General features: G+C 33.8%; 1 protein-coding gene across 1 annotated transcript in view; it reads right to left on the bottom strand.

The window, feature by feature from the left end:
• Positions 1-263: 263 nt before the first annotated feature.
• The window catches only part of LOC112652718 (cadherin-10), a 174,721-nt gene continuing 158,235 nt past the window's right edge, over positions 264-16,749 (bottom strand). The window contains 5 exon segments of the mRNA XM_025436344.3: positions 264-1,268; positions 1,270-1,339; positions 3,942-4,193; positions 10,324-10,432; positions 16,447-16,568. Of these exon segments, the coding sequence (XP_025292129.3) occupies positions 848-1,268; positions 1,270-1,339; positions 3,942-4,193; positions 10,324-10,432; positions 16,447-16,568 (974 nt within the window). The 3' untranslated portion in view covers positions 264-847.

Here is a 16,749-nt window from a genome sequence, read left to right as displayed (position 1 = left end):
TATGTTGGGATAATTAGCATAAGGATGGCCATGTTTTAAATTGGCTCAATTGATAATTTTTAAGTGCTCTCTATATGACCATTACTTTTAATATGACAGGTTTTTCACATATCAGAAAACAAAAACTCACTGAAAAAGAAATTCTTACCTAAATCACCATAATGATTTTGTACCCTTACCTGCATTCAACATCATTTTGTACCAAGATAGTGCAGGGAGAAACTGTTTCTTCCTAGGGAAAAAAAATGAAGCTGGAGACAAGGTAGTTGTAAAAACTTGTTTATTTTTTTTAAAAATAAATACAAAAATATAAATATAAAACATTAGCAGATAGAATTTGATGAAATGAAATTGCACAAACGTTTGTATATACCAGGTTGCAAATCACACCTACTGACACCACATATACGTTTTGTTTTTGTTTTCTTTTTAACTTAATGTACAGAACAGGATATGCCTTAAAATTCTTTTTTTTTTTTTTTTTCTTCTTCACCTTTTTAAAAAGCTTCATTGGCAGGGGGCAGGATGTGTATCTAAACAGAAGCGGCTTGTGTGTGAGGTGGCTCAAGGGAGAACTATCCTGTTCGTGTTTCTGAGATCATCTTTTATTTCTAAGATGGACAACACTGAATTTCCATAGCTTTGGCTCTTGGAAGTGATTAAAGAAAATTTCGTAGACAATTCCGTGGAGACATCCTACAAGGAGGGGGAAAAAAATAAAGAAAAAGATCAAGGTCATGAATGAACAGATGAAGAAGTCCATGGGACCAAAAAAAAAAAAAAAAATCGTGTGCTGAGTGGCAGGAAGCTTCTGCGGACTGTGAGCTAGTGGCCGGCCGCGCCCAGGTCAGGAGTCCCGGTCGCTGTCCCCGCCGCCGTACATCTCCGCCAGCTTGTGGAACCGCGGGCCCCACTCGCGCAGGTAGTCGTAGTTCTGGTCGCTGTCCGTGGTGCTGGACTCCAGCGAGCTCAGCGAGTCGGCCAGCGAGTCGGTGCCCTCGTAGGCGTAGGTGGCCAGCGAGTCGTAGGGCGGCGCCGTGGGGTCCAGGTCGTGCTCCTTGAGCCTCTCGTGGATGAAATCCCGCACGTCCGTGTTGTCGGGAGCCGTGGGAGTCCTCCGAGGGATAAACAACGTCTCGGGAATAATATCCCGCCGGAGCTTCTTCTCCTCCACAGCCGCGGGGTTGCGCAGGGTGCCGATGTCGAAGGCCTGGGTGTCCTCCTCCCCGCCGCCCTCGTCATTATAGCTCACGATGTTGTCCCTGAATGTCCTCTTTGGACAAGATCAGCGGCTCTTTCTTCCGCTGTCTTTTCAGGGCTGCAAACAGTACGACTATAACTTGAAAAGATAAGAAAAAAAAAAAAAAGAAAAAAGAAAAAAGAAAGAAAAAGAAAGAAAGAAAGAAAGAAAGAAAGAAAGGAAGAAAGAAAGAAAGAAAGAAAGAGAAAAAAGAAAAAGAAAAAGAAGAAAGATAAAAAAAGAAAGAAAAAAGAGAAAGAAAGAAAGAAAGAAAGAAAGAAAGGAAAGAAAGAAAGAAAAAAGAAAAGAAAAAAGAAAGAAAGAAAGAAAGAAAGAAAGAAAGAAAGAAAGAAAGAAAGAAAGAAAAAAAAAAAAGGAAATTCATTAGCAGTGCACCTACAACACCAGAGAGATGAGGAGTGGAAGTGCAGGAGAGGAATGCAAGGGTTTCTGATTTATGTCTATGACCATCTGGGGGTATTTCTCAAATACAGTGAGACATTTTGTCTATTTTTCTTTTCTTTTTTTTTTTTTTTTCTAAGAACTGTTTAAACTTAGCTCCTGGTCGTGCAGACATTATTTATACTTTGCATTGAAGGGGGACATAAGGTGTTGCATGGAAAATAGACGCAAATTGAATTCGGCTTCAAGTAAAACAATTCGGGAGGACAAAAATAGGCCCGTATTTTGCACATCTTCAACACGCTATTTAAAAGAGGGCATTCTTGACAGGATATACTGTTGGTTTGGATTAAATGGCCTCGCTGATGGATTCACATAGTTGTTTTTGTTTTCTTGTATTGTTAAAAGAAGGGAGGGGAGGGTGACTTTCTGATTACAAACTCTTAGTTTAGCAATCTTTGAGGTTTTACATGGAAATATATATCACAATGAGACCAAAAAGAAAGTTGTCGGATCTCATGGTGACAAAGTGTGAATTTCAATTTCCACATTGAATTACCTATAGAAAGAATGAATGAACTTAGCTCGATCCATCTCAAACAACTGTAGATCCACGAATAGAAATGTGTATCATCCAGAAAGGACATTTCCCAACTTCCCTGAGAAGGTATCAATATTAATAATAATATAGTGACTTTACTAATCATGATGGTGATAGCATAAAAGATAGGAGAATGTTAATATCAAATTCCCCCTTGGCTGTATTAGTTTCCCAGTCCTCATTCACTATCTCCAAACATTTTGGACATGATCCTTGAAAATTATGATTTGGGGAAACAGATGTGCATTTGATTAAACAAGGAAAGAGACAGAAAATATTTTACAGCAGGTATATATATGATAAAATGCCTATATTTATTTAGCTTTTTTTTAGAAGAAACATTTAAAGGGTATGCGATTTATTATCATTATGAACTGAATGTGTCCTCTTAAAATTCAGGTTAAAGCCTAAATCCCCAAAGTGATGGTATTTGGAAGTGGGGTATAATTAAGTCATAGGGTGGAGCCCTCATGAATTGGATTAGTGTTTTTTATGAAAAGAAACCAGGAAGAGGACTGGAGTCGTCCATGTGGGGATACAACATAGGCAGCCATCCTGAAACTAGGAATACGTCCTCACCAAATTTGGAATCTGTCAGTGCCTTGATTTTAGACTTTCCAGCTTCCAAAATTATGAGAAATACATTTCTGTGGCTTAAGCCATCCAGTCTATGGCATAGTTACAGCAGCGTGAACTACGAGAATTATATTAGTATGTGAAGGGCTCTTAACTTTTGTTTTCCCTTTTACTAACAGGACAGTCAGGCTATCTGCCTTCAACCTTGTGTAAAAGGGCAAACAAGAGACTTTTTTTAATTCAACAAAAAAATAAGATTTTAATCCATTGGTAAGTATTCTTGACCTTCAAAGTGGCTAAAAAAGAAATAGGCTACCACGAAGAGAGGAAAAAAAAAAGCTTATTAAAGCCTTTGAGAAAATATGACATTTTATTTTGCTTAAGTTTGTATTTTCATGCACACACATAAATTTGTGATGTAAAGATTCTAAACCTTAGATTGTTTATTGTCAGCTAAGTGTTCTTACCCAGTAAAAAATGTTCTAATAATGAGGATAATGAAACCTACTATGATTGACTCCAAAATCCAAGTTCATTTTACTGCTTCTTCAAATGTCAGATACAATGTTTTTTGATTAGGGTCATAGGAATATGCACAATAGTTTTAAGATAATGCAACAGGGGAGTAAACTTAATCTGAGTTTTCATTCAAAAGCAGTTAAAAAGCAATTTGCTCTAGGTTATAAAATCAAGTGTTATTGTTGTAGGGAAAAGTAAACCAGGTAAAGGGCCATTTTAACATTATTTCATTGGGAGGGTAAGATACTGAGTGCTTTATCCAGCCACCATAAGATTAAAAACCTAGAAATAAACTTTAGATTTACTGAAAAACTATAACTGATAGCAAAATACTTTGCCTTGGATGAGCCACTAAGCAATTGTGCAACTGTGGAAAACATTTTGGCTATCTCTAACTTTCAGTCTTATTATTTAAAAAAAGGTAATAACTGTGTGATCATATAAAATATTTTAATATAAACAATATCTCATCATTAACTCACGTCTATCTTAAATGTTGAAGTCAACTTGAGAGAAGGTATTTGAAAAATAGAATTTCTTATTTAAAAATACACTAACATAAGGAATCTAGGAAATAATCACATTTTCCTTAAAGTTTCTTACCTAGCAGAATGATGATGCAGAGGAGAATGGCGATGAGGGCCCCCGTGCTGAGGCCAGCAGGGAGCAGCAGGGCTTCCGCGCTGCAGGACTGCATGTTGCCTTGGCTGTCACAAGCACACACTCGGATGGTCAGCGTGCCTGTGCTGCTCTGAATTGGGTAATCATTGTCTGATATCACCACAGGCAAGAGATAGGTACTTATTTCATGTCTATTGAATCCATTTTTTCTGGTTAAAATTCTGGCAGTATTATCTAAAATAAATTTTAAAATATTACCGATGGCTTGGGACAAGAAAGTTCTCTCATCCTGATCTCCACGCTTTGACATACAAGTAAAGAATTATTTATGTAAAATACAAAATTAATACCGATTTTCCTATAGGATGCACACAATAAGATAAGAATCCACTGAAATAAGATAAATGAAATAGTTTGAGGAGTCTAAGACTGTCACTGCTTATTTACTAGATTTCCAACTTGTTCACAGATAAAGCTTTTGAAATGGTGGATTTTATATGTGAACATTTTCTGAAGACCACAAGGATAGTAGCATATTCTCAGAGTTTTTAGAAACCATAAATATGCATATCAAGAAAAAAATTCTAGTAAATGTTTTTGTTTATATATGCATGTATGTTTATGCATGCCACATACACATAAAAGACACATTAATCCAATATTCATGAAGAAAAATATGAAAGAATAAATTTTATGTATAGTTTCACCTTTAAAATCAATAATGCCCTCAAAACCCATCAAGAATCGCAATATATGAACAATGGTGAACAAGTTATTTATTTATTTATTTATTTATTTATTTATTTATTCATCTATTTATTTATTTATTTATTATTTATTTTATTTAAAAGATTTTATTTATTTATTTCAAAGAGAGTGTGAGCAGGGGGAGGGGCACAGGAAAGGGAGAGAGAGAGAATCCCAAGCATACTCCACATTGAGCACAGAGCTCAATGCAGGACTTGATCCCATGACTCTGAGATCATGACTTTGAGCTGAAATCAAAAGTGGGATGTGAAAACAAGACACTCAGGTGCCCCCAGCAAGTTAGTTAATGTTTCTGAACTTTGATTTCCATCCATTAGAATGAATACAATATATAGCTCAAAGTATTAGGAGAATAAACTGATGTAGAGTACCTCATAAATGCACAGATATAAGGATTTAATAAACATAAGCATCCTACTACCTAGTATATCACTATAGATATTTTCTTTCTTTGATAACTCACCCAGTATCCTTAAATGGAGGTTGTGTAGTTAATTAAAAAAAAAAAAAAGATTTCATCTAGTGCTCTATAATCAATATTTTTTAAAAAATCAATATGCACTTGGATGATAAAATCCTAAGCTGTTTTCCAATGCACTTAGTCTTCTTATGCCAATCCCGTAAGCCTATTTAAAATGCTAATGTAGGAATGGGAGTGAATTGGGTAATGGCTACATCAAATGGGGCAGGAGAAAATAAAGGGTGACAATTTCTTGCAGATATAGTAGTTGAATATAAAGCAGTCATTTCCTAAATTATTAGTAAGATGTTATTTCTGCTACATCAGTTAATTATGCTAGGATTAGCCTAATTAAGCTGGGAAAGAAGATTAGCAAAATAGAGGATGTACATAAGCAAATTTAAAAAATATGGGATCCCTGGGTGGCGCAGCGGTTTGGCGCCTGCCTTTGGCCTGGGGCGTGATCCTGGAGACCCGGGATCGAATCCCACGTCGGGCTCCCGGTGCATGGAGCCTGCTTCTCCCTCTGCCTGTGTCTCTGCCTCTCTCTCTCTCTCTGTGACTATCATGAATAAATAAATAAAATCTTAAAAAAAAAAAAAAAAAAAAAAAAAAAAAATAAAAATTAAACTAATCCTGATAATTTTGCAGATTTGACTTCTCTTTCAAAAAGTATTACAATAATTCTTCCATTTTCAAATCTACACTAAAATGAATATTTATATGCATATAGGCATATACTTTTTATTTTTTTATTTTCATTTAAATTTTAGTTCATTAGCATAGACTATAATGTTAATTTCAGGTCTAGAATTTAGTAATTCATCACTTCCTTACAACACGTGGTGTGCATCACAAGTACCTTTCTTAATCCTCATCACCTATTTCACCCACCCACTCATCTACCTCCCCTCTGATAATCATCAGTTTGTTCTCTATAGGTAAGAGTTTATTCCTGGGTTTGCCTCTCTCTCTCTTTTTCCCTTTGCTCCTTTGTTTTTTTTAAATTTCACATATGAGGGAAATCACATGGTATTTGTCTTTCTCTGACTGACTTATTTAGCTTAGCATAATACTCTGTAGCTCTACCCATGTCATTGCAAATGGCAAAATTTCATTTCTTTTTTGGTAGCTGAGTAATATTCCACTTTATAGATAGATAGATATAGATATAGATATAGATATAGATATAGATAGATATAGATGATATAGATATAGATAGATATGCATAGATATATATCACTTCTTTTTTATCCATTCATCAGTTGATGGACACTAGGGCTGTTTCCATAATTTGGCTATTGTAGAGAATGCTGCTATAAATATCAGGGAGCATCACTTTGAATTAGTATTTCTGTATTCTTTGGGTAGATACCTAGTAGTGCAATTTCTAAATCATAGGATACTTCTATTCTTTAACACTTTGAAGAACCTTCATACTGTTTTCCAGAGTGGCTGCACCAGTTTGCATTCCCACCAACAGTGCAAGAGAGTTCCCATTTCTCCACATCTTCATCAATACTCATTCATGATAAAAACCCTCCACAAAGTAGGTTTAGAGGAAACATACCTCAACTTAATAGAGACCGTATCTGAAAAACCCACAACTAATATCATCTTCAATGGGGGAGAACTGACAGCTTTTCCTCTATGATCAGGAACAAGACAGGGATGTCCTCAGTCACCACTGTTATTTAACATAGTACCAGAAGTCTTAGCCACAGTAATCAGACAACAACAACAAAAAAATAAAAGACATCTAAATCGGCAAGGAAAAAGTAAAATTTTCACTATTTGCAGATGACACGATACTCTTTGGAAATCTCAAGACTACCAAAAACTTGTAGAGCTGATAAAGGTATTTAGTGAAGTTGCAGGACACAAAATCAGTGTACAGACATCTGTTGCATTTCTATATACCAATAATGAAAGAGAAATTAAGGAATCAATCCTCCCAAATCATAAGATACCTAGGAATAAACCTAATCGAAGAGATGAAAGACCTGTACTCTGAAAAGTATAAAACATTGAATGAAAGAAATTGAAGATGACACAAAGATATGGAAAGGCACTCCATGCTCTTGGATTGGAAGAACCATCGTTGTTAAATCTAGTACCCAAAACAATCTGCACATTTAAAACAGTACCTATCAAAATTTTTTTCCACAACTAGAACAATCCTAATTATTGGATTGGTATGGAACCACAACAGACTCTATAAATTATAAATTTATAAATTTATCTAACAGATAAAGCAACCTTGAAAGAGCAAAGCAAAGCTGGAGTCATCACAATTCTGGACTTCAACTTATATTACAAAACTGTAGTTCATCAAAATAGTATGGTACTGGCACAAAATAGACACATAGATCAATAGAACAGAACAGAGAACCCAGGATTGAGCCCCACAACTCTATGGTTGACAAATGTTCAACAGAGCAGTAAAAAGTATCCAACAGGAAAAAGACAAGTCTTGTCAACAAGTGGTGTTGGGACAACTGGACAGCAACATTCAAAAGAACAAAACTGGACTGCTTTCTTACACCAAGCACAAAAATAAATTCAAAGTGGATTTAAGACCTAAATGACCTAAATGTAAGACCTAAAAACCTTCAAAATCCTAGAAGTGAACACAGATAGTAACCTCTTTGACACTGGTCATAGTAACTCTTTCTAGATATGTCTCCTGAGGCCAGGGAAACAAAAGCAAAGATAAACTATTGGGACTTTGTCAAAGTTAAAAGCTTCTGTACAATGAGGGGAAACAGTCAACAAAACTAAAAAGCAATCTATGGAACGGGGAAAGATAATTGCGAATGACATATCTGATAAAGGGTTAATATCAAAAATATGTAAAGAACTTATAAAACTCCACACCAAAGAAACAGATAACCTCCCCCAAAAAACAAAACAATACTGCAAATAATCCGATAAAAAATGGGCAGAAGAATAGACATTTTTCCAAAAAAAAAAACATACAAAAAAAAAAATAAAAACAAAAAACAAAAAAAAAAAACATACAGATGGCCAACAGACACGTGAAAAGGTGCTCAAGCTCACTGATCATCAGGGAAATATAAATCTAAATGAGATATCAAAAAAAATAAAAAATAAAAAATAAATGAGATATCACCTCACACCTGTCAGAATGACTAAAATCAACAACAGGTGTTGGCATATGGGTATATTTAGAATCTTTTTTTTTTCATTTAGAATCTTCTTGCCTTATTCTTTTTTAACTTTTCAAAAGGTTCTAAGTCTTAATTTTGCCTACAACACTTTTAATATATTGAAGAATAAAATGAAGTTTTACCCTAAACTTCAGGAATGAAAGAAATTCCAATCATTTTATTAAATATTCCAGAAAGTCATCATATAATTATGCTTTTGATCTATAAGTTAGGGAAAAGTGTGGGAATCTTAAGAATTATAAGCTCCAAGTGTGGTATCACAGAAGCAGAAAATTATTTTTTTTTAAATTGTTACCATAAAATTGAAGTTTGCTGAGATGAAGATATAGATAAATACAAGGGTATTTACTCAAGAAGAGCAATAAGGTGATGTCTAGATCATTGGGATTTCTTTCCAAATGCACCCAATAACAAAATAGTGAGTTTATGCAGGAGTGGGTCATATATGCCATCTGACTTTAATGGTATTCTATATGGCGACATGTTCAGATTAATATTCATATGGCTTCAACTCTTGCTTTGAGTAACTCATAGAAGATCAAGAACTTTTCTGAATATAGGAAGATGGCACCACTTGTCAAAAATTAATTAAGATTAGCTTTGAGGTGTTTACCTAAATGGGAAATGCTGTGATAAGACTACTTCAAGTCTCTATTACCTTTTACAACTGTGAGGCGGTTTGTTGGGATCCACAGCTCGGTTTAATAGAAACATAAAACAAATTAAAATACACTTAGAAAGAGGTGTAATATTGACCATTCAGAACTTGGGATGTCCAAACTAAGTTCTGTATTTAGGATCCCAGATTCAGCAAATAAAATGATGGGTGTTGTTTTCCTGATATTCTTGTGAAACTGGACATCTTGTATCCTATCTGCCAATTCTATGCTAATTTCTCCCATCATGATTATCTTAGATGTTCAGAGGGATGGAAAACAGACATTTCAGACAGTATGATTTGGTAAACAAATGTTACCAGTGGATGCCTTCTCTTCCACTGTTTTGTGCAGTTTCTGAGATATCAAATACTTCAAATAACAATTGGGTTAATGTAAAACTATCCATTATCTGAACCTTCTTTCTGATATTTTGAAGGTGACTTAGAGGCCATAGAGCGATCTGGCTCTGCCAGCATATACACATTGTTATGAAAGTATTATAAATATGCCAATGTAGCTATTAAATTTAAGAATAACTATATCTACACTGACTCTAAGACAAGTATGCCTTTTTAAGGAAGATCAGCTGATATAATTAATTTAACATAAATTTATGAAGGGGAAATGAGCTCTAACTACACACTTTTGTTTAGCCTAGAATAATTACCATATTTTTTTTAAGAATTAAGTTGTTCAAATTTTTTGGAATAGTAACCGTTTTCATATTATTTCCTCTAAATATTTTGTCCTTTTTGGGAATGCAAGAAATATACAATGTTGTTGTTGTTGTTGTTGTTGTTTATCACAAAGACATTATAAAATTCACATATTACCCGGAAGATAGTGTATCTTGCCCTTGCAACTGCTTCTGCACTTAAACCTGTCACAGGCTAATACTTCTATTTCTTCTAACCCATATCTCATGCATTTTTGGTTTTGGTGAATCTGTTGCTGCTAAATCTCACTGAAATTTGCACAAGGGCTCACTGAATTATTCATTTCTCTACCCTGTTGTCTGATTATTTCCAGCCTTTCCAATGTTCTCAAGATTCAACCTTTTCATTAGTATTCACATTTGAAACTTCTCTCAAGTATATATTATTTTGAAATTTAAGAGAATGAACACTGCCAAGCAAGAAATTAATATCTCATTAATATCTGATGAAAACAACATTTTGTGACACAGATCAATACATTAATACACCATACAAATGGTAATTGTTGCTTGGGGGAAAAGCTCTTGTTAACGTCACCTTAAATCATAATGATGATGTTCTAAAATTTACCTTCATTATCCTGGACTGTGAAGTTTGGATTGACAGCAGCTAAACTGAAGAAAAATTTCTGTCCACCTAAAGGGTCATCCTTGTCTACTGCACTTATAGTCTGTATTAGCTGCAGAAAAGAGAAAAGAGCGTGTGTATCAGGCTTCCATGAGTATAATCTGCTTTACAATATGTATTTTTTTAAGATTCAATTTTGCCTAAATTTAAAGCAGTTGATTTTCCTCCTTGTGCATTATCTTTGAATTATTCCACCTCTTTTATTATTACTTTGATTTTTTAAAAGATTTATTTATTTAAGAGAGAAAGAGAATGTGAGAGAGCAGGAGCAGGATGGCGACAAAGCAGAAGCAGACTTCCCTCTAAGCAGGGAGCCTGACCTGGGCTCTATCCCAGGATTCCAGGATCATGACCTGGGCCCAAGGAAGACTCCCAATTGACTAAGCCACTCAGGTGTCCCTGAATTGATACATTTTTTTTTTCCATAATTGTGGCAACCTGTTTTATTGGAAATGAGTCAAAATGAACTTGTCTCCAGTAGAAATAAAATAGCTAGTGTTCATATGTAGAGACAGGGGAGATGTTTTTACCTCCTTCTTGTTGCCAACTTCTGATTTCTATTTTAACACGTACTTCCATGTATAGGGTACATATACATATGGATATGGATACTTCCATATATGGATATATAAGCTGTAATAACTTCTTACAGATATAGGTAATGATATGGCCATTACATTCTCTGAAATTGTTCAGGTTTATAAAAATAAACTGAAATTATAATTTGTAATCACAATTGAAAATGCATATTTATTATGAGATAATTACATTTCCTATTTTATTTTACTTTATTTTTAACGATTTTATTTATTTATTTATGAGAGACACAGAGAGAGAGAGAGAGAGGCAGAGACATAGACAGAGGGAGAAGCAGGCTTCATGCAGGGAGCCCGACTTGGGACTGGATCCCGGATCCCAGGATCACTCCCTCACCGCTGAGCCACCCAGTCATCCCTCATTTCCTGTTTTCAAAAACCATTACCTCTATGTTTAAATTTCTACAATTTTGTGTCTATATATGTGCTAACATATAAATCTTAATGGTAAAAATATATAAACATAGAAGTCTTATTAAGTCTACTATCTTTCTTGATGTTTCATTTATGTCATTTTTAACCTTCAACTTGTAAATCACTATTTAAAAATAAAATCTTTTAGACTGCTTAATAAACAAACTAAATACTTTGACTTTAACAATGTCCCTACCACTCTCCCTCCCTCTCTGTTTTTTGTCTCTGTTTCTTGCTCTCCTTTCTTCTCAATATCTCCTATATATTATCCATTTCTTCAACATCATAGTAACAATATTATATTTTTACAGCTTTATTAATTTAGATATAGCATTTAAAAAGACTAGATTATTTCATATATATCTAAACATTGATCTGGAAAAGTTTATCTAATGGAGGGAAAATTTAGAAAACTACTGTGATTATGGCTTTCCTCTTATCAAAAGTGAAAACTATCAAAGAATGGAGAGATTTTATAGATAAGCACAATTTTTTAAAGGGAAGACTTAAACATTATGATCTCCTTTAATAATAATGGTTCACTTTATTTGCATTGTCCATAAAACTACAGTTTTTAAATTCAATATATGTATGGGAAAAGGTTATTTTATAAAGATCATCTCTGATTTATTTTAGGATAAGAGACAATATAAGAAGTTATCTGGTAACAAAGCAGAAAATGTAACACCTTATACTATAAGCAGATCACTTCTTTGAGCATAATGATTAATATTATACAAATTTATATGTATCATAGAGTTGTGTACTTATTTGCATATATATCTATTTTATCCTTAACTTATATGTATAACATTTTACATAATGTTTTGCATATCTTAATTTTGCAAGAGAGCTTCAGAAGTTTTTAAATTTATGTATTGATACCTATATAAATGGTCAAATTTATGCTTAACTAAAAGGAATATGCTTAACTGCATTGGCTTATTTAACGTGGTGTCAATATTTGTTTTTTTTTTAAGATTTTGTTTATATTTGAGAGAAAGAGAACATGAGAAAGAGAGAGATCACAAGCAGAGGGGAGGGAATAGAGGGAGAAGCAGACTCCCTACTGAGTAGAAAACCCAATGCAGGAACTCCATCCCAGGACCCTGGGATCATAACCTGAGCTGAAGGCAGACACTTAACTGACTGAGCCACTAAGGCACCCCTGGTGTCAATATTCAATGAAAATATTTTTTTTCGATATTTTGTTGATATAAAAAGAGATTTCAAATTTAAAATATTATATAATTATAAAAAATTAAGAAATTATTTTAACTTTTCTATATTTAGTTTTCTTTTAAATTACCTTATAAAATAAGAGTGTGGCAAATTTTAGCTACTCCCAATTTAATTATAACCTTACCCACTTATTTCAAAATGATACAAGAAATAATATTGGATCATACAAAGGTTAAGTGTTTATCATCTTGGAATAAGCAACTGAAAAAATTATTTAAACTGTGACTAATGAAATTTTAGTGGTAATTTAAGATCATATAGAAAGCAAAGATTTATTGCTAATGGCTTATCTAGCCAATACAAAACCAAAAATTATACAAAATAGAAAATTGTATAAAAAGTATTAACTAATACCCTTAAGAGGTACCAATGAAGTTATAAAATCATTTCTCGACTGACTTGTTTATTGAGCAGTCTAAAAGATTTTATTTTTAAATAATGATTTATAAGTTGAAAGTTAAAAATGACATAAATGAAACATCAAGAAAGATAGTAGACTTAATAAGACTTCTATGTTTATATATTTTTACCATTAAGATTTATATGTTAGCACATATATAGACACAAAATTGTAGAAATTTAAACATAGAGGTAATGGTTTTTGAAAACAGGAAATGAGGGATGACTGGGTGGCTCAGCGGTGAGGGAGTGATCCTGGGATCCGGGATCCAGTCCCACCTCGGGCTCCCTGCATGAAGCCTGCTTCTCCCTCTGTCTATGTCTCTGCCTCTGTGTGTGTGTCTCTCATAAATAAATAAATAAATAAATAAATAAATAAATAAATAAAATCTTTAAAAATAAAAATAAAATAAAATAGGAAATGTAATTATCTCATAATAAATATGCATTTTCAATTGTGATTACAAATTACAATTTTAGTTTATTTTTATAAACCAGAACAATTTGAGAGAACGTAATGGCTACATCATTACCTATATCTGTAAGAAGTTATTACAGTTTATATATCCATATATGGAAGTATCCATATCCATATGTATATGTACCCTATACATGGAAGTACGTGTTAAAATAGAAATCAGAAGTTGGCAACAAGAAGAAGTAAAAACATCTCCCCTGTCTCTACATATGAACACTAGCTATTTTATTTCTACTGGAGACAAGTTCATTTTGACTCATTTCCAATAAAACAGGTTGCCACAATTATGGGGAAAAAACCACTTTTGATGTCCAGTATTCATTTTGATGTCCCATATTCATTTTGAGCATATGAAGAATGTGCAGTATTCATTTTGAGCATATGAAGAATAGACACAGATAAGTCATTTATATTTCATCTCCTTAGAGATTATATAATCGGTTTGTATTTTTACTAGGCTATTCTAAAATAACATCAAATCAACTTGAGGGCTTTTTCAGTGATCATGCCATAATAGAATGTGGGATTTTGTGGGGAATGTGTGACACATGGATTTTAAGATATTTAAATAAGAACACCGGTCACTAAGTTGTAATGTTTTCACTTTTTCAGTAGGAAAAAGTGTAGTTAGGTAAGTAACTAAACAGTGTTCTGTGGAAATATGTAATAGGATATTTGAGGTTTGACAAAGGCCTAGAGCTTAGATACTACCTGTGGGCAAATAACAAGCAGCACTCCTCCCTGGGGAGACTCTCTGGGAAATGTGTGAGACTGAAATGCTACTTCCTTCCATAAAGATTAAAAATTATTAAAATATATTTTGTTGACTGAAGGAATGTGGTATGCATGAGGGAAAACGAAAGAAAAATGTAACGGCCAGTCTTCTCTCCTCTCCTTTCCCAAGGGACTCTTTAGAGATGGAAAGGATGGAGAGTCAAGTAGCCTAGTTCAGGCACAAGAGGGGACTGTTAATTTACATCAATTTTAAGTTGCATCTTTTCCAAGGGGGAAAGTCTCCTATCCTTAGAGCACGAAATAGGCAGAAAAGAAAGAGAAGATGGAAATTAACTTTATCTGTCTTCTCATTTTGTCCACACACCAAATAAATGGAATTATTTCCTATGTTGTTGTTCAAAGTGCTACTTTTAAACAGTACTTAATTCAAAGGACAATTGAGTGGGTTGAAATACCCTATAAATAACCAAAGTACCCCCAGAAGTCCTAACAAGCTCTTACTGCCTTAGGAGGGGGGGAAACAGAGTTAACAGTAATGTCAAGGAAGTTAAAGGAAAGGACTTTTTCCACATAACCACCTTGGTTTTGCACATAACCATCTGCTAGGCTATTGTAACCTAGAACTCCACCACTGCAGAACAGTTTGGTTTAAGCAACCATTTATCGGCCTCTGAGACCAAATGACATCGAACAAACTGATTTATTAAAAATAACTTCTATTGGAAACTATTGCACATTCAGCCAATTAGGTGAAAATTATTAATGTTATTCCTATCAATTTGTCAAAATAGGTTACTTTTTAGATTAGAATTGTCTTTGATTTTGTCATTTTTCTTCAATATTTGTCATTTTCTTCAGTTTTTTTCTTCAAAAAACTGGTTTTTTAAGTCCAAAAAATATAAAGTTACTGAACCAGATTTAGTTTTTTTTTTTTTTACGAGGCATAAGAAAAAAATCCCTTGTTTTGTATATTTTGAATACATTCAGAAGTCAGTATTTAAAATGACTCAAATGCTTTGAAAAGATATCTCTTGAAAATCAAATAGAATAACTATAGAGGACGCAATGCATGCGGCAGTTGTAAAGTGGGTAATTTATCTCTTAGAGAAAAGCCTTCAACTTATATCATGCTGAGCCTGCCAAGCAGAGGACTATTTGGAATGGTATTTTCAGGGCAAACACTGTTTCATTAAGAAGTAGGTCGGAAGTAGCTTTGTCATTTAAATATTCCAAATGAAACATTTCTATAACACTTTCAAATAAAAAAAAATGAATCCAATTGCAGCAATTTCACCATTTCAAACAATAGACAGGCTATTGAATTCCTGTTAGAATCTTCAGAAGGAAGAATTTGTGTTATTCCACAACGTAATTTGCATAAAAATGTAACAATGACATTGATGTTTATAAAGAGCATCAAGTGATGTCAAAACACAATACAGTCTTGTGATGGCTCCTCTTTCTTTAATAAAACACATTTGATTCCCAATTATTATTTATAACATGCAGCTTCCTTCTGTGAAGATAGCACTCAAACCAATTAAGAGCATTTCTTTCAGCCATATACACTGGAGCTTTTCAAACAACAAAATGAGTCCACTGAGGAAAAGACTTAAAGAGTTATAAACAAAGCTGATGTAGGAAGGTTTCAAAGGACGAAAACGAAGTCATTAAGCACTCTAAGTGTTGCTATAATGATAAATATAAGTGTAAATCTAAGAGTGAATCTTGCACGCCCTGCTTTGAAATCATTTGCATACATTGGAATATTGATGCCACGTTTCGCTGATCCCATGTATCTGTGTCTGTGTTTCTCCTAAATTCTATCTCCCATTTCTTCTAGGGGTTCTCAATATTTACCTAAAGAAACAGCAGAGGGTTTGTTTTTTTTTTTCCCCTCTTTTTGTTTGCGAAAATGTAAACAATGAAAGCTTTTTCTTCTTACTCCTTAACTTTGGTGGCAACAATAACATCTTATATTTTCTTCAGAGCTTCACAAAAGAAATGTGAAACTTGCTATAGTGTCACTTAGAACATTTTCCAACCCTAAAAATATCAGTTTTTTTTTTTTTTAATTATATTACTGGGACTTAAAGGAGTATTTTTTATCTCTGTTTACTCATCCTTCTTAAGCCTGGGAAAAGAAAACATTGAATAAGCCTTTACAATCTTCCGAAGCTTTTAAGTCCTGTGGGTGCTCACCTGCCCTGGTCTGGCATTTTCACATACAAAAGTGTCATAGAACACAGCAAATTGTGGGGCGTTGTCATTAACATCCAAAATCCTCACAAAAACAGCCACGCGAGTCATCTCTTTGGGATTGTCTAGAAAAGGGAAAGGAAAAATTCGTTTAGGAAGACACATTTGTGTACCAGAGTTAATTTATGTAAGCATTTTGTGGATATTAAGTGCTCACATAAAAATAAGCATCGTGTTCATTCTACCAACATAATGAGCAAATACAATAAAGAAAATTACTACAGAGCCTAATTAAGTAGTCATAAA

The sequence above is a fragment of the Canis lupus genome, chromosome 4, assembly GCF_003254725.2.
Source record: "Canis lupus dingo isolate Sandy chromosome 4, ASM325472v2, whole genome shotgun sequence".
NCBI classification, from domain to species: Eukaryota; Metazoa; Chordata; class Mammalia; order Carnivora; family Canidae; genus Canis; species Canis lupus.
This window is presented reverse-complemented; position numbering and strand designations above follow the sequence as displayed.